At 41.7% G+C, this 22,129-nt stretch overlaps 1 protein-coding gene across 5 annotated transcripts in view; it reads right to left on the bottom strand.

The window, feature by feature from the left end:
- The window catches only part of EPHA5 (EPH receptor A5), a 715,434-nt gene that overhangs the window by 493,408 nt on the left and 199,897 nt on the right, over positions 1-22,129 (bottom strand). For all 5 annotated transcript variants that reach the window (XM_069743129.1, XM_069743127.1, XM_069743125.1 and 2 more), the window contains exon 3: positions 19,700-20,363. In XM_069743129.1, the coding sequence (XP_069599230.1) occupies positions 19,700-20,363 (664 nt within the window). The remainder of the gene's footprint in view (positions 1-19,699; positions 20,364-22,129) is intronic.

The following is a 22,129-nucleotide window of genomic DNA, read 5'->3' as shown; positions in this document are numbered from 1 at the left end:
GTAAAGGCAGCTACAGAATCGCAAACGTGGTCTGAAAGCATGGAGAAGTTGTCCTGTCAAAAGGTGACATTGCTGTGGTATAATGGTGTCAGTGGAGTGGCTCATAAGAGCTGGAAGCTGCCACTTTAAGTGGAGTTGTGCAGAGAAGAACCAGGGTGTGCAACGAGGTTCATATAGCACCTCAGCACAGAGAGATGATGAAACTGACCAAGTCCTAGAATCAATGGACTGCAGCATTGGCCATCGCAACTCCTAATTTGCCTACCCTGCCTGCAGTGTTGTTCCTTATCCTGGATAAAGGACTTAGGAATATCAGGTTATCGCAGATGGTGTCCAAGTGATGGGACTTTGGAATGCAGGAAGTTTGGTGACTCTGATAAAGGCGAGACTTCTGCATTTGCTAGTCCCTGGGAAGGGGATGAGGATAATGTTTGTTCATTAAGATGCAAAGATCTATCCCATGGCCCAGGTCAACATACATACAGACTGTGGTTTTGTGCCTCACAAAGTGGAACTGGTCAATGACGTGTTGTATGCTATTGTTATTGGTCAAGATTTGTTATTCTGGGACTTAAGTGCTAAAGGTGTAGCACCCAATAATTCAGCATGCCCCCAGGAGTAGGCTATTTTAACAAGGCCGCATGATGTAAATGGTGAATTTCCTTTCACAGTAATGTCTAAGAGAAGAATTTAGTGCACTGAACACAGACCAGTGTGAGTGCATGTGTGTGAGGCTGTGTGTCTGCAAAGCAGTATGGTACTTGTACAAGAGTTGTCTTGTATGGTTGCTTGTAGTACTAGATTAACTGCATGTTGTAGGCAGTATCTTTGTAATATGCATACGTAGTAAAGCCTGTGTGTGTGATGTGCAGACAACAGAGCTTGTTGTGCATGACGTGCAGGTTGTAGAGTCTGTTCTTAATGTGCAGGGGGCAGAACATTGTGTGCAATCTGTAGGTAGCTGAGCCATGTGTTATTAGCTGGTGCTCACACCATTGTTTTGGGCAAAGGGGGATATGTAGCAGATCCAGTTAGGACAGGGTTAAGTCCTGGATCTGAATGATTTTATTAGATGCACCTGCCTAGCTTTTTACTACAACTAAGGCATGTATTCACTAGGTGTGTCAGTCTGCTGAATGTTGAGCATAGTCAAGTGTGCTGCTAGTGAGTGATCAGCCAAGTAGTTGGGAGAGAGACAAACCAGGGTCTCTCTCTGAATGGAGACTCTATGGGTCATCTGGAAAAGCTGCGCAGTCTGTATATTGGAGCTGCAGAGAACCATGTGGAAGCTGCAGCCTACTCAGTGTGAACTGTAGCTGGAGTTGAAAACTTGTATTTGGCACTGGAAGTTGCTGGAGCTTGAGCTTAACATGATAACAAGACTGGTGGGATTGTGCCTCTTGTGTTTGAACTTTGGCTTGGGAGAAAAAAATAATTTGCTCGGGTGAGCCTGCATTGAGGCATACTGTTAGGCATCAGGATTCTCCCACTGCGCAGGATAGATCCCAAGCATTGCCTGGTGCAGTGATCTCCCATTTAGCTCTGGCCAAGGTGGGTGCTGCTCAGCAAAGACATCAATCCCAGCGTCTTGCTTAGGCTCATGGTATACACGTGGTTACTGCTGGCTCTCCAGCCAAGTCTATGGGAACCAGTGATGTTTTGGTGCAGCCCTACTCTCCGGAGTCTAAGTCCACAGATCACCTTACTGAGCATGTCTGTAATGTGGCGTCCTCTCATTGGTGGTCGGACGTTAGCTGCTCTGGTGATGTGGCGGCTCCAGATTGGCCCCAGGATGTGTGCAAAAAAGTGATTGCCCCCTTAACCTTCGTCCGGCTGAGTAGGTACAATTGTAACTATTCCATTTTAAAATTGCAATAACTTTTTTTTTTTCGAAAAGCCGTAGAGGGCTGAAAGTTCGTGACATCTCTGCAGTTTTGGTCCAGAATATATTGGCCAAATTTCAATAATATATATATGAAGGTACAATTGTACCTCTGCAGCCTGTTAACGTTGTAAAATTATGCAGCCTGACGAAGGTTAAAACATAAACTATCTGTGGTTTATCATATCTTTAGGAAGCCGAGTTCAAAATCCCTAACCACACCCAGGACTGATTACTAATACACCTGTTCTCAATCCAGATATCACTTAAATAGGACCTGCCTGAAAAAGACCAAAACATTTCTCAAAAGCTAGACATCATGCCGCGATTCAAAGTAATTCTGAAACAAATGAGAAACAAAGTTATTTAAGTCTATCATTCTGGAAAAGGTTTTAAAGCCATGTTTAAATGGGACTCCAACAAACTACAATGACAGCCATTATCCACAAATTGCAAAAATATGGAACAGAGCGCTTAGTGCATTACTTTAAGATGACTGATCCAAGAAATCAGAAAAGACCCCACAGCAACATCCAAAAAACTGCAGGCCTCACTTGTCTCAGTTAAGATCAGTGTTTATGCATCCACCATAAAAAAGAGACTGGGCAAAAATGACCTGCATGGCAGAGTTCCAAGACGAAAACTACAGCTGAGCAATAAGAACATAAAGGCTTATTTTAGTCAACAGCCACTCTCCACATACCCACTCCTGGAGGGGGTGACTGCCCCGTATACAATTGCACAATAAAGGCCCACATAGGGCGTTGTTCACACAATGGTACGGCATAGTGTCTGGTTCACAGCCTATTAGTCACACCCCTACTTTTCGATTAGGCGCACTGGCCAGTACACTCTCAATGTATCCCAATGTGAGCCAAACCTTATTCTGATTTTTTGGGATGTCAAATGAACAAATAGACAGCAGTACTGTGATACCAGATTAATATAATTATTTTTAGGATTTTCTATCATGCAGTAAAAATGCTATTTTATAAAAAGTAGGTTTTTGTCGCCAAATGTAACTTTTTCATTTTTTTCTTGTGAGCAGAGCTGCATGAGGGCTTATTTTTTGGGTATACAATATTTTTTGATTGCTTTTTATTAATTTGCTTAGACAGAGAATGAATAAAAACAGCCATTCAGTTATTGTTTTTATTTTTTTATTTTTACACCGTTTACTATCCGGTAAAAGTGATAAGACCGATTTGTTCTTCGGGTCGGTACAATTACAGAGATACCAGATTTATATTTTTTTCATGCTGTGCTTTTTTTACAGACTAAAACCAATATTTTACAAAAATGAATTTGCTTTTGCATCATCATATTCTGACAGCTGTAACTTTTTTACTTTTTTGCCGGATGAGACATATGAGTGTTTGGTGTTTTCATATTTACCTTTTTTAACATATGACTTTTTGATTACTTTTTATTCACTTTTTTGTGTCAGTATGATGAAAAAGCAACATTTTTGACATGTCTTTTATTATTTATTTTTACAGCGTTCGCCAAATGGAATAAAAAACATGCCAGTTTGATAGAGTTGGTTGTTCCGGATATGGCGATACCAATTATGTGTACTTTTTTGCTTATTTTTATTTTAGCAGAAAAGCTGCATTTTGTGCGGTGATTTGGATTTTAGTGATTTGTTTGCTCTTTTTTATGTGTTTTTTTTTCAGTTTTAAGTTTTATTTTCATTTTTTTTCACTTTTTTCTTAGTCCCACTGTGGGATATGTATAATTTTGAAAGTGCTTGTGAGACGCAGTTTATTGCTGGATCTCACAGGCCATGACCTCAGGGTACCATGGTCAAAGGGGTCTTGCAACAACTTAAATACCATTGTGGCTATTCACAGCAGCATTTCCGTAGGTTAGTCATTCCCGATTGGTCGCAAAACCATCCATGTCTGATACTGCAGGGTGTCAGCTGACAACTGCGGGAATCACTGCTCGGCGCCACTACTCCCTTATTCCCCGTTTCCCCCATCGCCATTTTAAAACAGCAATATGGGAATAAGTACCATTAACGATCGCCATTTTAATGCATCAGTAAGGGGTTAAAAACTGCATTTTGTGTTTACTTATGTCATATTTGTCTAAATTTAAATTTGTTTGGTGATCTGCAACATTTAAGGAAGAGAATAGGAGATCTGGAAGGGGGCAAATATTTTTTCACACAACTGTATGTGCCCTGCTAAATTTACTGTTTATTTGCTGTGATACATTTGTGCCCAGAAGAGGATGATGTTTTTTGGTTTGAATCCCTGTGTGATCGCTACCTAATGCCTACCTGAGACCGTGAATCCCTGCAATATATATGACATTGTGTTTGTTATTATATAGGACTTGTCACGAGGTCAAAAGTGGCCAGCTTTTGTTCTTATTTTATTACGGCAACTCCCCTAAATATGATACTTGGCTTTATTTTAAATCTTCCAGAAATATAGGCCTTTGCATTCAGTGTTACAGTATATTCTATGGTCTTTACCAAGGGTATTGTGCTCATATGGCAATAATGCAGAGCAACCAAAATATACACCCCCAGAGAATCATGTGAGCAGTGACCCTTTGGAAAGACCATAAAGAATAGCTCAAAATAAAAAGACACACATCTTTGGAACCATATGGTGGATGTTAATAAAAAATCATATTTAGGGGAGTCATGTAAAGAAGCTGCGGAGACACCATCACGTGTTTCTCGACGCAAGCAGTGAATAGCCAGGCCTTTCCCCGGGAAGGAACAACCACGGGAAGGGCAGCATCCTATGAAGGAAAGCCACCTATGCCAAGCATGGTATCCATCCACAGACAGCTGTTTCGGGGTTTTTGCCCCTCATCAGTGTGGAGTAGGAATCTGGCTATTAGGAGCAGTGCCTAGTAAAAAGGCTATAAAGGCACAGATGATTGGCCTCGGGGAGACCAAAACATCCAACACTGCGGAGACACCATCACGTGTTTCTCAACGCAGTGATTCCAGAACACTGCTCCCATCCCTTATGGGAAATATGCAGATGCATGTAAAGAAGCTGCGGAGACACCATCACGTGTTTCTCGCCGCAAGCAGTGAATAGCCAGGCCTTTCCCCGGGAAGGAACAACCACGGGAAGGGCAGCATCCTATGAAGGAAAGCCACCTATGCCAAGCATGGTATCCATCCACAGACAGCTGTTTCGGGGTTTTTGCCCCTCATCAGTGTGGAGTAGGAATCTGGCTATTAGGAGCAGTGCCTAGTAAAAAGGCTATAAAGGCACAGATGATTGGCCTCGGGGAGACCAAAACATCCAACACTGCGGAGACACCATCACGTGTTTCTCAAGGCAGTGATTCCAGAACACTGCCCCCATCCCTTATGGGAAATATGCAGATGCATGTAAAGAAGCTGCGGAGACACCATCACGTGTTTCTCGACGCAAGCAGTGAATAGCCAGGCCTTTCCCCGGGAAGGAACAACCACGGGAAGGGCAGCATCCTATGAAGGAAAGCCACCTATGCCAAGCATGGTATCCATCCACAGACAGCTGTTTCAGGGTTTTTGCCCCTCATCAGTGTGGAGTAGGAATCTGGCTATTAGGAGCAGTGCCTAGTAAAAAGGCTATAAAGGCACAGATGATTGGCCTCGGGGAGACCAAAACATCCAACACTGCGGAGACACCATCACGTGTTTCTCAACGCAGTGATTCCAGAACACTGCCCCCATCCCTTATGGGAAATATGCAGATGCATGTAAAGAAGCTGCGGAGACACCATCCCGTGTTTCTCGACGCAAGCAGTGAATAGCCAGGCCTTTCCCCGGGAAGGAACAACCATGGGAAGGGCAGCATCCTATGAAGGAAAGCCACCTATGCCAAGCATGGTATCCATCCACAGACAGCTGTTTCGGGGTTTTTGCCCCTCATCAGTGTGGAGTAGGAATCTGGCTATTAGGAGCAGTACCTAGTAAAAAGGCTATAAAGGCACAGATGATTGGCCTCGGGGAGACCAAAACATCCAACACTGCGGAGACACCATCACGTGTTTCTCAACGCAGTGATTCCAGAACACTGCCCCCATCCCTTATGGGAAATATGCAGATGCATGTAAAGAAGCTGCGGAGACACCATCACGTGTTTCTCGACGCAAGCAGTGAATAGCCAGGCCTTTCCCCGGGAAGGAACAACCACGGGAAGGGCAGCATCCTATGAAGGAAAGCCACCTATGCCAAGCATGGTATCCATCCACAGACAGCTGTTTCGGGGTTTTTGCCCCTCATCAGTGTGGAGTAGGAATCTGGCTATTAGGAGCAGTGCCTAGTAAAAAGGCTATAAAGGCACAGATGATTGGCCTCGGGGAGACCAAAACATCCAACACTGCGGAGACACCATCACGTGTTTCTCAACGCAGTGATTCCAGAACACTGCCCCCATCCCTTATGGGAAATATGCAGATGCATGTAAAGAAGCTGCGGAGACACCATCACGTGTTTCTCGACGCAAGCAGTGAATAGCCAGGCCTTTCCCCGGGAAGGAACAACCACGGGAAGGGCAGCATCCTATGAAGGAAAGCCACCTATGCCAAGCATGGTATCCATCCACAGACAGCTGTTTCGGGGTAGCCAGATTCCTACTCCACACTGATGAGGGGCAAAAACCCCGAAACAGCTGTCTGTGGATGGATACCATGCTTGGCATAGGTGGCTTTCCTTCATAGGATGCTGCCCTTCCCGTGGTTGTTCCTTCCCGGGGAAAGGCCTGGCTATTCACTGCTTGCGTCGAGAAACACGTGATGGTGTCTCCGCAGCTTCTTTACATGCATCTGCATATTTCCCATAAGGGATGGGGGCAGTGTTCTGGAATCACTGCGTTGAGAAACACGTGATGGTGTCTCCGCAGTGTTGGATGTTTTGGTCTCCCCGAGGCCAATCATCTGTGCCTTTATAGCCTTTTTACTAGGCACTGCTCCTAATAGCCAGATTCCTACTCCACACTGATGAGGGGCAAAAACCCCGAAACAGCTGTCTGTGGATGGATACCATGCTTGGCATAGGTGGCTTTCCTTCATAGGATGCTGCCTGTTATGGCTGGCAATCAGGCAACACAGCGTGCAGTAATCAGCGCACATACAGAGATCTGGCAATAACCAAAAACAATAGGACGAGCTCTGAGACGTGGAATCTCTGTAGACTGCAGTACCTGATCTATCCTCACACAACTATAAGCAGCAGTGGATTGCGCCTATCACTACCTATGCAACTCGGCACTGCCTGAGGAGCTGACTAGCCTGAAGATAGAAATACAAGCCTGACTTACCTCAGAGAAATACCCCAAAGGAATAGGCAGCCCCCCACATATAATGACTGTTAGCAAGATGAAAAGACAAACGTAGGAATGAAATAGATTCAGCAAAGTGAGGCCCGATATTCTAGACAGAGCGAGGATAGCAAAGAGAACTATGCAGTCTACAAAAAACCCTAAAACGAAAACCACGAAAAGGGGCAAAAAGACCCACCGTGCCGAACTAACAGCACGGCTGTGCACCCCTTTGCTTCTCAGAGCTTCCAGCAAAAGTTAATAGCAAGCTGGACTGAAAAAACAGAAAACAAACTAGAAGCACTTATCTAGCAGAGCAGCAGGCCCAAGGAAAGATGCAGTAGCTCAGATCCAACACTGGAACATTGACAAGGAGCAAGGAAGACAGACTCAGGTGGAGCTAAATAGGAAGGCAGCCAACGAGCTCACCAAAACACCTGAGGGAGGAAGCCCAGAGACTGCAATACCACTTGTGACCACAGAAGTGAACTCAGCCACAGAATTCACAACAGCTGCCCTTCCCGTGGTTGTTCCTTCCCGGGGAAAGGCCTGGCTATTCACTGCTTGCGTCGAGAAACACGTGATGGTGTCTCCGCAGCTTCTTTACATGCATCTGCATATTTCCCATAAGGGATGGGGGCAGTGTTCTGGAATCACTGCGTTGAGAAACACGTGATGGTGTCTCCGCAGTGTTGGATGTTTTGGTCTCCCCGAGGCCAATCATCTGTGCCTTTATAGCCTTTTTACTAGGCACTGCTCCTAATAGCCAGATTCCTACTCCACACTGATGAGGGGCAAAAACCCCGAAACAGCTGTCTGTGGATGGATACCATGCTTGGCATAGGTGGCTTTACTTCATAGGATGCTGCCCTTCCCGTGGTTGTTCCTTCCCGGGGAAAGGCCTGGCTATTCACTGCTTGCGTCGAGAAACACGTGATGGTGTCTCCGCAGCTTCTTTACATGCATCTGCATATTTCCCATAAGGGATGGGGCAGTGTTCTGGAATCACTGCGTTGAGAAACACGTGATGGTGTCTCCGCAGTGTTGGATGTTTTGGTCTCCCCGAGGCCAATCATCTGTGCCTTTATAGCCTTTTTACTAGGCACTGCTCCTAATAGCCAGATTCCTACTCCACACTGATGAGGGGCAAAAACCCCGAAACAGCTGTCTGTGGATGGATACCATGCTTGGCATAGGTGGCTTTCCTTCATAGGATGCTGCCCTTCCCGTGGTTGTTCCTTCCCGGGGAAAGGCCTGGCTATTCACTGCTTGCGTCGAGAAACACGTGATGGTGTCTCCGCAGCTTCTTTACATGCATCTGCATATTTCCCATAAGGGATGGGGGCAGTGTTCTGGAATCACTGCGTTGAGAAACACGTGATGGTGTCTCCGCAGTGTTGGATGTTTTGGTCTCCCCGAGGCCAATCATCTGTGCCTTTATAGCCTTTTTACTAGGCACTGCTCCTAATAGCCAGATTCCTACTCCACACTGATGAGGGGCAAAAACCCCGAAACAGCTGTCTGTGGATGGATACCATGCTTGGCATAGGTGGCTTTCCTTCATAGGATGCTGCCCTTCCCGTGGTTGTTCCTTCCCGGGGAAAGGCCTGGCTATTCACTGCTTGCGTCGAGAAACACGTGATGGTGTCTCCGCAGCTTCTTTACATGCATCTGCATATTTCCCATAAGGGATGGGGGCAGTGTTCTGGAATCACTGCGTTGAGAAACACGTGATGGTGTCTCCGCAGTGTTGGATGTTTTGGTCTCCCCGAGGCCAATCATCTGTGCCTTTATAGCCTTTTTACTAGGCACTGCTCCTAATAGCCAGATTCCTACTCCACACTGATGAGGGGCAAAAACCCCGAAACAGCTGTCTGTGGATGGATACCATGCTTGGCATAGGTGGCTTTCCTTCATAGGATGCTGCCCTTCCCGTGGTTGTTCCTTCCCGGGGAAAGGCCTGGCTATTCACTGCTTGCGTCGAAAAACACGTGATGGTGTCTCCGCAGCTTCTTTACATGCATCTGCATATTTCCCATAAGGGATGGGGGCAGTGTTCTGGAATCACTGCGTTGAGAAACACGTGATGGTGTCTCCGCAGTGTTGGATGTTTTGGTCTCCCCGAGGCCAATCATCTGTGCCTTTATAGCCTTTTTACTAGGCACTGCTCCTAATAGCCAGATTCCTACTCCACACTGATGAGGGGCAAAAACCCCGAAACAGCTGTCTGTGGATGGATACCATGCTTGGCATAGGTGGCTTTCCTTTATAGGATGCTGCCCTTCCCGTGGTTGTTCCTTCCCGGGGAAAGGCCTGGCTATTCACTGCTTGCGTCGAGAAACACGTGATGGTGTCTCCGCAGCTTCTTTACATGCATCTGCATATTTCCCATAAGGGATGGGGGCAGTGTTCTGGAATCACTGCGTTGAGAAACACGTGATGGTGTCTCCGCAGTGTTGGATGTTTTGGTCTCCCCGAGGCCAATCATCTGTGCCTTTATAGCCTTTTTACTAGGCACTGCTCCTAATAGCCAGATTCCTACTCCACACTGATGAGGGGCAAAAACCCCGAAACAGCTGTCTGTGGATGGATACCATGCTTGGCATAGGTGGCTTTCCTTCATAGGATGCTGCCCTTCCCGTGGTTGTTCCTTCCCGGGGAAAGGCCTGGCTATTCACTGCTTGCGTCGAGAAACACGTGATGGTGTCTCCGCAGCTTCTTTACATGCATCTGCATATTTCCTATAAGGGATGGGGGCAGTGTTCTGGAATCACTGCGTTGAGAAACTCGTGATGGTGTCTCCGCAGTGTTGGATGTTTTGGTCTCCCCGAGGCCAATCATCTGTGCCTTTATAGCCTTTTTACTAGGCACTGCTCCTAATAGCCAGATTCCTACTCCACACTGATGAGGGGCAAAAACCCCCGAAACAGCTGTCTGTGGATGGATACCATGCTTGGCATAGGTGGCTTTCCTTCATAGGATGCTGCCCTTCCCGTGGTTGTTCCTTCCCGGGGAAAGGCCTGGCTATTCACTGCTTGCGTCGAGAAACACGTGATGGTGTCTCCGCAGCTTCTTTACATGCATCTGCATATTTCCCATAAGGGATGGGGGCAGTGTTCTGGAATCACTGCGTTGAGAAACACGTGATGGTGTCTCCGTAGTGTTGGATGTTTTGGTCTCCCCGAGGCCAATCATCTGTGCCTTTATAGCCTTTTTACTAGGCACTGCTCCTAATAGCCAGATTCCTACTCCACACTGATGAGGGGCAAAAACCCCGAAACAGCTGTCTGTGGATGGATACCATGCTTGGCATAGGTGGCTTTCCTTCATAGGATGCTGCCCTTCCCGTGGTTGTTCCTTCCCGGGGAAAGGCCTGGCTATTCACTGCTTGCGTCGAGAAACACGTGATGGTGTCTCCGCAGCTTCTTTACATGCATCTGCATATTTCCCATAAGGGATGGGGGCAATGTTCTGGAATCACTGCGTTGAGAAACACGTGATGGTGTCTCCGCAGTGTTGGATGTTTTGGTCTCCCCGAGGCCAATCATCTGTGCCTTTATAATATTTAGGGGAGTGTCAGGATAACAGCAAAAACTGACCATTTTTGACCAGGCGACAGGTCCTCTTTAAAAGCTATCTGACGTTTTGTGACCTAGCCAAAAATGAAATCATTTGTCAGAAGTGAAACCATAATTATACTGCACTAATTGCACATTTTCATCTTACTACCATGAAAAGTGTTCCCACAATCTATTAGAATAACCCTGCTTTGTAGGACTCATCAAGTTAATTTCTGTGATCTCTGATCTCTTATGAAAAGCATATGGGTAGGATATTTTGACTGTGAACATAGCAGGTTGAAAGGGTAAAACAAATCAGTAAACAGAATATAAAGTGAAAAATGAAATACGCAGGCTCTTTAAATACTAGATTGAGGTCTGTGCGGGCTCAATCAAGTGACTTCTAGAACAGTAAATGACCTTATAAGTTATACTCATTTCTCTAAATAGACTCTAGCTCAGGGAAAGAAAGCGTTATTATTACTTGATGGTATTTGAGAAACTTGTCAAAATCTACATCTGCAAGGAAAGGTATGGACAAGACAAAGTGACCTAAACTCAAAGCTAGTAACCTAATGTTAAAAGCAATGTGAGCACATACAGCTTTGGTTTAGGAATTGTATACTTTTATAGATTTTCATTTATGTTTTTATGCATACATTTATTTTTATTTTTTTTTGTTAATTTACTTTAATGGATCAAGTAACTTAGAATTAATATAATTTTTGGAATAGTTGAAATAGTAGTACACTATTCAAGTGTAGAGAGGAACGAACTTTCAAGGTTTGTTTCAGTTCGGCAGACACCCCAATGTTCGCTGAACGACTCATCAAAAACTACTGAACCCCATTGAATTAAATGGGAGGCAAAATGAAATACATAACAACACCTTCGGGGAAGGGGAGCTGATAAAACAGGTCAAGTTAGGAGGAGACTAGTGATGAGCGAATATACTCGTTGCTCAGGTTTTCCCGAGCACGCTTGGGTGATCTCCGAGTATTTATGACTGCTCGGAGATTTAGTTTTCCTTGAGTCAGCTGGCTGATTTATGGCTGTTAGCCAGCCTGAGTACATGTGGGGGTTGCCTGGTTGCTAGGGAATTCCCACATATAATCAAGCTGTCTAGTAGCCGCAAATCATCTTGTCATCAAGAGATGAAGAGGATAATAATTCCATGGTTGGCAGGATGGGACGGAGCTAGCAAGCTTGAGTGGTACCTCGCCACCAACTCACTATGGACTTGGACCTCATGGAAGCGCCCAAGAAAGAGTCCTTTCTTTATGCACTATCTGCAACATGATGCCCATTTTGTAAGGATTAGAAATAGTGCAGTCTACTGGGTTACCACTCAGTTACATCCACACAGTATAAGAGTAAATTTTACCATATTCTTGGGGACACGCACATGCTGTAGTATCGAAACACGCTTGTAGATAATCTTAAAAGTGGTTTTACCCAAGACAGTAGTGCTGCACACAGTGTGCACTATTTCTAATCCTCTTCATCTCTTGACTGTTGCATGCCCATTACCACTTCCTCCTCATCCTCCTACATTTGTTCCTCGGCTCCTGCACTTTCACTATCAGTTGGTCTGATACCATAAACCCCACTAGATAGTTGTAATCCACCCTTCCATGAAACCTGCCTGTGTGAAGACAGTCCAGAACTTGGAGATATTGTTATCCATTTTGCATCCTTCTCAGCTTCCACCTCATCCTCTGGGACCAACATTTCCTAATGCAGACTATTCAACGTGTGCTCCAGCATGTAGATGACCAAAATAATGATGCTGATGAGGGCATCTTCAGTGTTAACAATGTTAATAGACATTTAGAAACTCTGCAGAAGGGTGCAGAGGTCATTCATCTGTGCCCACTCCGCAAGCCTGATTTGCACCACGTCAGTACAATGCTGGCCCCGGCTATGCAAAAGGACATACTGCACCAGGGCTCATAGCTGTTGCCACAGTCATTGCAACATGTTAAAAATGGAATTCCACCATGTCGGCACATCACATATCAAATAGTTAACCAGTAGGCAGAAAGACCTCTGTTGCGATGTAAGTCGATGACCTGCAGTATACAAATGGCAGAAGTGAGCACACAGTGACCAGGCTTGCTGCAGCAGCACCTCCAGGCCAAGATAGTGGTGAAGAAATTGCTGTACCACCAGATTGAGGAAATGAGCCATGCAAGACACGTGTGTGAGGTAGCCCCGGCAAAGGGCCGCCAGCAGGTTTTCACCAGTAATGGTACATAGCCATCCCTGGCTCCAGATCCTGGTGCCTGCTCCCCAATATTACCCCAAACAAATTTGATTAGGATACGAGGCCTGGTTCCTACACAACAATATTAAACCAAACAATTTTGATAAGGAAATGTGAAATCCTCCTGACTGCAACACATTATTAGCCCAAACATTTTTGGTTAGGAAATGAGGCCTTGTGCCTGCACCTCAATATTAGCCCAAACAATTTTGATTAGTAAATGGGCCCCGGTGCCTTCACCCTGATAGGATATTCAGGGAATATAAGCTCAAATAATTTTGATTAGGAAATGTGACCTTCTGACTGCAACACACCATTAGCCAAATAATTTTGATTAGGAAATCTGGACTCCTAGAATTATTTGTTAGATTTAATATTTATTTTTAAAAGGCCCCAGATCATAATAGGGAGCATTCAATTCACAGAAAATAACTTCATTGCAAATTGAATTTTCCAGTATAATCCACGTGATTTGGCGAATTAGACCCTTGTCATATACACTCATCTCTAGTCTCTATAATGTAATATTTACAGCACCCTTTTTTCAAATGAGTATGTGTTTTTTCTAATTATAAAAGTTCTATTTTCTATTTTCCTTTTTGTGAAGTTTTATTCCTTTTTTTGATAACTGCTTTATATTAAAAATTATACCAAACATATCTGTATACATTCTGCAAGGGTGAAATTCAGGTAAAGCAGTACACACATAAAATATGGTGCAGCTAAGATTTTGAATTAGGCCCTTATTGACAAGTAATGGGATAATTCAATGTAAGCTCTTCCAGAATTGAACATTACCATGACACAGCTGCTCAGGCTCGCAGTGTCTTATGTAATAGACTTCACTGGTAAATTTCACTGTAATGGAGCAATTCAACTTTATGAGCTAGTAAGTGAACTGGGAAACCCAAGCTGATGAAAATAATTCTGCCTCAGACAATACTGTGATACAAAAACAGTTTCTCTGATGACTGTTTTGCTGCTGAAAATATTTTCAAAGCAGACGTTCAATGATTATGACATTGTTAAAATCACTTTAGAGAACATGTATTAGTAAAGGTGATAAAACTCTAAAATATAATTTTTTAAATGCTTGGCATTTTATACCTCATATTTCTCAACTGATTAATATTGCACACTTCACAACGATACAAGATAAGGTATTTTATATTGGACTTTTATCTAGTGCCCCTTGCAACAGCCACGTTGACCCCTTTGCTCTATACTGGAGGTTTATTTCATGATACTCCGAAGATTGCGACATCAATCCTAACCGTAGAGAAAATAAGTCATTAGAAAAGATTATAGGATGAAACAGGTTTTCTTTTATTTTGATCATTTGTTTAGTCTCTATTTTTGAGTATTGCTTTTGTCAAAAAAGTAAACAAAAAAACTGAACACAAAAACAACAAATTCAAATTACACTATACGCAAAGTATGTTTTCTTTTGGGTGTAATATATGTCATAGTGTGACTTTTGGTATATGTTTTTATCTGAAGTGTCAGGCATACCTTTTTATGTTTTATCTTTTTTCTTTTTATCCATGTATTTTTAAGACATGGATTGATTAAAATAAGCCATAAATGAGCCATGCTGAACTTTGAATACCTCTGTAGACCTAGTCTACATCAGACATCTGTGGCAGCTGTGGAAAGAGTGTCTGCCTAATTCGGGTCCGTCAAGCAGCAATAGAGAGACATCCGATTATGCCCTCTTCTAGTCACTTGACCACTGCAGCCAATTACAAACTGCAGCGGTGCTGTGACTTCCAATAGGGCAAAGTTTCTGGGATCGACAGCGGCTTGCAGTGGATCTGTGAAACCACTTTCAGTTCATTATTTTAATTTAATGCATGCTTAAAAGATAACATTTTTTAATGTCAAACAACTGTAGGATTATATGCTATTGTCTAATAAAAAACACATTCATTAAGATTTACTCATTTTTTGCAATAGAAGTCAATAGCATAATTATTCAATTTTAAGAGTATATGTTTGCATACCTTTGTACAGTATATGTGTGGATTCATTATCAGAACCTTTTATGATCATAATCGAATCATTTCTTACTCTAAATTTTCTCTCTATTATTATATGCTGCAGCCAGGATCATATTCCTCACCAACCGTTACACCGATGCCTCTACCTTGTGCCAGTCATTACACTGGTTACCCATCCACTCAAGAATCCAGTACAAAACTACTACCCTCATCCACAAAGCACTCCATGGCTCAGCACCACCCTACATCTTCTCCCTGGTCTCAGTCTACCACCCTGCCCGTGCCCTCCGCTCCGCTATTGACCTCAGGTTAGCATCCTCAATAATCAGAACCTCCCACTCCCGTCTCCAAGACTTTACACGTGCTGCGCCAATTCTTTGGAATGCACTACCTAGGTTAATACGATTTATCCCCAATCCCCACAGTTTTAAGCGTGCCCTAAAAACTCATTTGTTCAGATTGGCCTACCACCTCAACGCATTAACCTAACCATCCCTGTGTGGCCCATTCGGAAAAAAAAAAAAAAAAACCCATAATCAGGTTCCTTGCATCATGTTCTCATACACTTTATGCAGTTAATAGCCCTCTGTGTCTGTACTGCTGCATACTTAGGCAGTTAACTGGTTCATGCAGCTTTACATGAACACCCGAGCCTTACACTATGGCTGGTCCGAACAACAAAAGCAATTGTTACCATCCACCTCTCGTGTCTCCCCTTTTCCTCATAGTTTGTAAGCTTGCGAGCAGGGCCCTCATTCCTCTTGGTATCTATTTTGAACTGTGATTTCTGTTATGCTGTAATGTCTATTGTCTGTACAAGTCCCCTCTATAATTTGTAAAGCGCTGAGGAATATGTTGGCGCTATATAAATAAAATTATTATTATTACTATTATTATATTATCACAGATCTTTTTTTTAAAATAAGGGTTATTACCATACTGTAAATGAATAAAAGAAAAGGGTACTCATCCTCAAAATTCAAGAGGGTCTTATTTCATCAAGTTTTTTTTTCTTTTTTTCTTTTAGAATATACTCAGAAAGTGGAAAAAACCTTTACTGCTATCTCTTACCATAACCCTTGTCTTTCCATATGACAGTCAGAGCTACACAGTAAATTTAGAGCTTCTAGTTGAATTTAACAATGTGAAAAATGTGGAATTTATGTTCACGCAATTGATAAGGATAAACTATTAAAGACACATGAATAAAATGAATATATTTTCGAACTAGTGGTATATTTACTATACACATTGATATTTCTTAATACTAAATATTGATAACAGCTTAAAAGTAATGATATTTTGACATAAATTGTATGAAATTTTTGGATGCATTATATATATATATAGAAAGTACCTAATAATTCCATGGTATTGACTATAATAGATCGAAACAAATGGATTATACTTCTAGTCTGGAATAGTTTTAACTATGTAACTATTCAGAAAAAAAAAAATATATAGTTGGAATTTCACACTTTTGCTATATCATGGTCTGGAACACTAAGGCCTGAATTCAATAAGTTTGATGTGACCAACATCATCCTTGATGAAGGGACACGTTGAAGTCAGAAGTTCCTGATTTTTAAAAAAAATGCACACTCCTCTTAATAAATCAAGAGAGTGGGATGAGAGACATGTACCTCTGTGAGCCTCATCACAAATTAGACGACCTTTGGCTTCACACTCGTTTCCAACCCCGTCTAACTCAAGCACTGGTCATTTTGATGGGTCTGGAACAACCAGTGTGAAAACACCAAAAATGTCAACATTTTTGTACATAATTTTTATCACTTATCAAAGCAATTTACCCAAGAACTGTAATTTCTTTGATGAAACGGTCTAAATTTTGAAGTCACATGGTCAGTAAATTGCAGACACACATACAGCAGCATGAGTCAGTTTCCTATTAGCGTCAGTAGTTCCCAGTCAGTTTAAAAAAAAACGCAAAAGAAGTGTCAAGGAAATCTGATACAAACTAGGAGGATTGTGCACTATGCCAATTCTCTGGATCATCCAGTGCATTAGACACTTCTAAGGCAATTAGATGAAAGTTAACAAACCAGACAGTTTTGGCGTGATAAGCCAACCATTTAATGTGTACGAGGGCCTTCCCAGTTCTCCACAGGCAGATAATGTTGGTGGTAATAAGGATGGGTGATTTTAATTTAATTGTTTGACCTTTTTGTTCTTCAGGCAGATGGTGTGGTCAGTTGAGTCTTGCTTTGGCTTACTCTGCTCTCCCCTTAGTATACACATAAGTGCTGAACCAAGCTGAGCATTTATATATATGGGTGAGTTCGGGAACATAGCTGCCAACCGAACTGTATCTAAGATGTGTAGGCAACTTTGTAAGCCACTTCTTACTCTGGTAAACTATCATGCTGTCAGTTAAATTCCTTTATTACCACTATATACTCAAATACAACATACAAAGAGAGGGTAGCCAAAAAGTTAAATCTTATTAAAATCGAACATTTGGAAAGAACCTTTTGGCTCAATTGTATATAGATCATCCATATTTCTACAATGTAGGTAGGATTTTGTTCTGTATATGTATAGGCAGACATTAAAACAAAGGCTTGGCCTTGGCACAGTTACAGATTTACACAGGAAATCCAAGACAATGTCAAAGATGAATTGAACCTTGCCAATATATTGGAAGTAATTTTCATCTGATATTCATCTGTTATGTAGGTATTTGTCATACAGATTTTTTCCTTAATTCTTACTGATATTTAAGATTTTCTTGACATTGCTGATCGGAATGAGAAGAACAGAAAAGGTCAATTTTGCTGAAAAAGGATTTATCCGGTTCTACATATGTACAAAAACAGCATTAAAGAAGCACTCATATCAAAATGTTTATCATTTTAATATATTGCACTCATCATTTTATATAGCACTGTGTACTTACAATTGCTCATTATGCCTTTCTACTCAACTGATTCTTCTGTGTTTCCTTAGGTCTATGATATCACATGATTTATAACTCATTAGCTATATCCTTCTAAGCTCTATTTAGAAACAGGAGGTCAATTTTCTCTGCATGACTCATCAGTCACGGCAAAAGTCCCTGGGGGGAGGAGTAGCTGGGTCAGGAGTTGAAGAAGGGAATGATACATGCAGGAACAAGATACTTCCTGTTTCTACAAAGAGAAGAATATGCTGGGTAGAAATACAAAATGAGCAATTGTAAGTACACATAACTAATATGATGATTGAAACATATTAAGAGTAAACAATTTTTGATGGGAGTGCTTCTTTCATCTCATATTTTAGATGTGGTCTATTAAGTGATTTATTAGGAGGGGTTAATAATATATTTGCATCACAGGATTTTATCTCTTTGTTCTACACCCTAAAGTCTTGCTGCTGCTGCTTGATATTGAGTACTGCTTCTCAGCTTACTTGTAACCAGAATACCCAAGTTCTCCTGTTTGAGAAACTGGATGAACCTCTTACATCTTATAAGTTGGCAATGTATTGCAAGTCAACATCCACAGGACTATAACAATTATTTTTTAGGTGCGCAGGAAGGTGAGCATATCATGTATACAATAGCAGTAAACCACAGAGTCTCAAAAGACAAGTTGAATTATAGACAGGTAATTATTTTAGGCTCTTTTTGAGTTCCTTTTAGTACTGATAAAATCAGAAGATGAATATTCATTACTAGTTTCATCAAAAGAATTATAAAGTCCACAAGGAAGAGGTTAAATATGTCAGATCACTGCTCTCAGGTCCGTTACACTGCATTATCAAGCTGGACGTATTTTATTAGCATTACTGAATCAAAATAAATTCAAAATCAACAAGTGGATAGCTGAATCTGTCACCCTGATTAACAGACTTCTGCTGGAGCATATATAATTAATATCTGACCTGTTTACAAAGAGTGAAGGCGAGAATCATTGATCTGGAAGCAAATGTAATAAGCTTCTTAGTTCCATCAAAATGTGACATTAGAGCAAATGCACAATTAGATTGAGATTCACGCAGATGGTATTTTGTATATTATTTTCCTTATTCAGAAAACTCACCCTGGGCTGCAGTTTGTTATAAAAAAAAACCTTTTTTTTACTCCCCATCCCTTGGTCCAGGGCTGAGTATCTGCCCCGGCTCTCGATATCTGATTTTGGCTGCAAAGCTGATTTCACGTCAAGAGCACAGCAGCCAATCAGTAAGCTCAACGGATCTGTTTGTGTAGGTGGCAAGTCTTGCTCAAAGTCGCTGACCTCAATAATAGCTATTTGCCATGCTGTTGCGTGACGTCAGTGCTGCAGCCATTAAAAGACACCAGCAGTAGTGGCAGAAACTAAACGGGAAATCTGGGGATGGTGAGTTGAGAACATCTTTTTATAACAAACTGTGCCCAGGGAATGGTATTTTTTAAAATATGACAAATCTCTTTAATGCAACATATTCTACATTTGGTAACTACTGGTTTAGCTTGTAAATGTGAAATTACATTCTCCTGCAATTTGTCCAATAGAGGTTATTCCATACAGTGTAACCTCATGATATAACAACCTCTTTCAGAAACCCGTCCCTTATTTACACCAAAATTTGTGTAGCATATTTCAGTTGTCTGTGCATATCTACCATCTTCTTTTAGCGGTTTCCCTTACCTGAATTTTTTGACGCAATTTTTGAGTGTTCTTGGTATTTTGAGCTTATTATTATTTCAATTTGGAATAAATTCTTACCTTGACAAGTATTGTTCTTTTCTTCAAAACCCTCTTTACACATACATTTTCCAATTGGAACCAGCCATTCTCCTTCAGCACTGCAGTGCATTTTTGGAGCTTCTTCTGTCACTGAATTGTTGACACATACTCCTGATACTTCCAAAAGTTGGGATGAATCCGCTCCAGTTATAGTATCTTGGAAAAGTGCTAGGTTACGTACTACTGAGGGACATTTCTTGTAGTACACACGGACAGAGACTAGGGCAATACATGCTCCGACATCTTGGAAGGCAAGATAGAAACCTTTCCTGGTCAATGGTCCAACATCTCTTACCTCGGTGTTTAGCTTCATGACTCTATCACCCAAGTCCAATTCTGTGAAGCTCTCATCAGCTGCAATAGTATCAATTTTAATATACTGATTTTCCCTTATATTCCTGCTGTCTTCGTCATTTGATTCAAAATAATATACATTGAATGTTTCTTTACAAGTACCAAGTCCTCCTGGAAGACTGTTGCAATCCCGGAGTGTAAATTTGAGCTCAATGAAGATTCTTGAAGCTCCTTCATTTGAGATCCAACTTGTCAGGAGCCAGTTGTTCTGATTCTGTTCCATGACTTTGCATACTTGATATGTATGTATTGGAGCATAGTTCTCATCAACCTCACCAATTTCTTCCCACTGCAGGAAAAAAAAATCCAAATTAGACATTACTTCACAAATAAGTATAAATGCATTTACATTTTATTTATTATAGTAAAATGTGTAGGTCTGATATTTGAAGATGCATTACAATTACCATCAGTCAAATGGGCTTTATTCTTGCCATACACAAGACAGCTATTGCTTTTCAACGCCACCATAATTATGCATGCTGTGTCAAGCCTGCATATGCATTTCAATCACTAGAGGCTAATAAGCAACTGCCATACCCTTCTAGTTGCAGATTATCCTCAAAAGCAGCAAAACATTGGACATACCGACTTCCAAGATGCTTGAGCACTCTTTTCTCTAGCATTTGTTTTTAAAGGAAATGGGAAGCCCCAGTGATATAAAAGACATAAAATTATTGCATGGTCATTGGCCAGACATCCAAAATTTCTAAAAAGAATATATATATATATATATATATATATATATATATATATATATATATAAATAAATATATATACTGGTGCAGGGCTTCATAGGTACATACCAGTACTTATAGTAGACAAAATGAGGAGGCAGCGCAGCATTAATTTAGTGCAAAAAAGCTGTTTTAATGTCCATCTGTATGATGTTTTGGCACTGTGTGTGGGCCTTCTTCAAGCTTGCACTAAATTAATAGTGTGCTGCTTCCGTTTTTTGTCATATATATATTATATGTATATAATTTGTATTTCTATAGTGCCAACATATTTCACATCACTGTATGATTCAGAGGGAACTTTTATAAAAAAGATGAGACATTACAGAGTAACACATAGTTCAACACATACCAAGAACAACAAGGGCCCATATTGCAAGTTTACAATCGATGAGGAAATAGGGGCAACACAAGAGTTAAAAATAAAAAGTGCTTGCGATGTAAGGTCCAGCCATCGGTATAATAAATGTCATTCAAATAATGCTGCAATAACCAGTCATCAGCAAGTATGTATGCAAGTACAGATAAAAAGTGCTATTGAATACATGGAAGGGAGATCAGGGAATAGTTAGATTACTGAAGTGATAGGCCAGTCTAAAGAAATGTGTTTTTAGGGCATGCATAAAGCAATGGATACTGGCAAGTAACCGGATTGCACGAGGTAGTGCATTCCAGAAAACTGGTGCAGCATGACAAAAGTCTTGGAGTCAGGAGTGGTAGTTTCGGAATATAGAGGATTTTAGTCTTAGGTATTTTGTGGAATCGAGATGATCGGTAGGGTGGTAGACAGAGATGAGGGCGGTACAGAACTGTGGACACCTGTGTTGGTAAGAGTGCAAACTTTATACTGGACCCTGTAGAGAATGGGAAACCAGTGCATTGATTTGCAAAGGGTGGTGGCATCAGTGTAGAGGTTGGACAGAAATATGACCCTAACTGTTGCAGTCAGGATAGATTGGAGAGGGGAGAGTTTAGTAAGGGGAAGGCCAATTGGCAGTAAGTTGCAGTAGTTCAGGCAAGAATGAATCAGGGCAACATTAAGAGTTTTTGCAAAGTCAAAAGTAAGAAAAGGTTTAGAGATTTTTTTTGTGGTGCAAGTGGCATGAGCAAGTGAGTGATTGGATACAAGGAATGAATGAAAGATCCAAATCAAATATAACCTCAAGGCAGAGAGTATGCTGCTTGGAAGTTATGGCACAACCACAGATTTAAATGGTAATTTCAGGCTTAGATAGGTTAATAGAGGGGGGACACCAGGAGTTAAATTTTTGACAGATTCAGTGTTAGGCTAGGGTCACATTGCGTTATGTGACCGCGT

This window comes from Ranitomeya imitator, chromosome 1 (assembly GCF_032444005.1).
Source record: "Ranitomeya imitator isolate aRanImi1 chromosome 1, aRanImi1.pri, whole genome shotgun sequence".
Lineage (NCBI taxonomy): Eukaryota > Metazoa > Chordata > Amphibia > Anura > Dendrobatidae > Ranitomeya > Ranitomeya imitator.
This window is presented reverse-complemented; position numbering and strand designations above follow the sequence as displayed.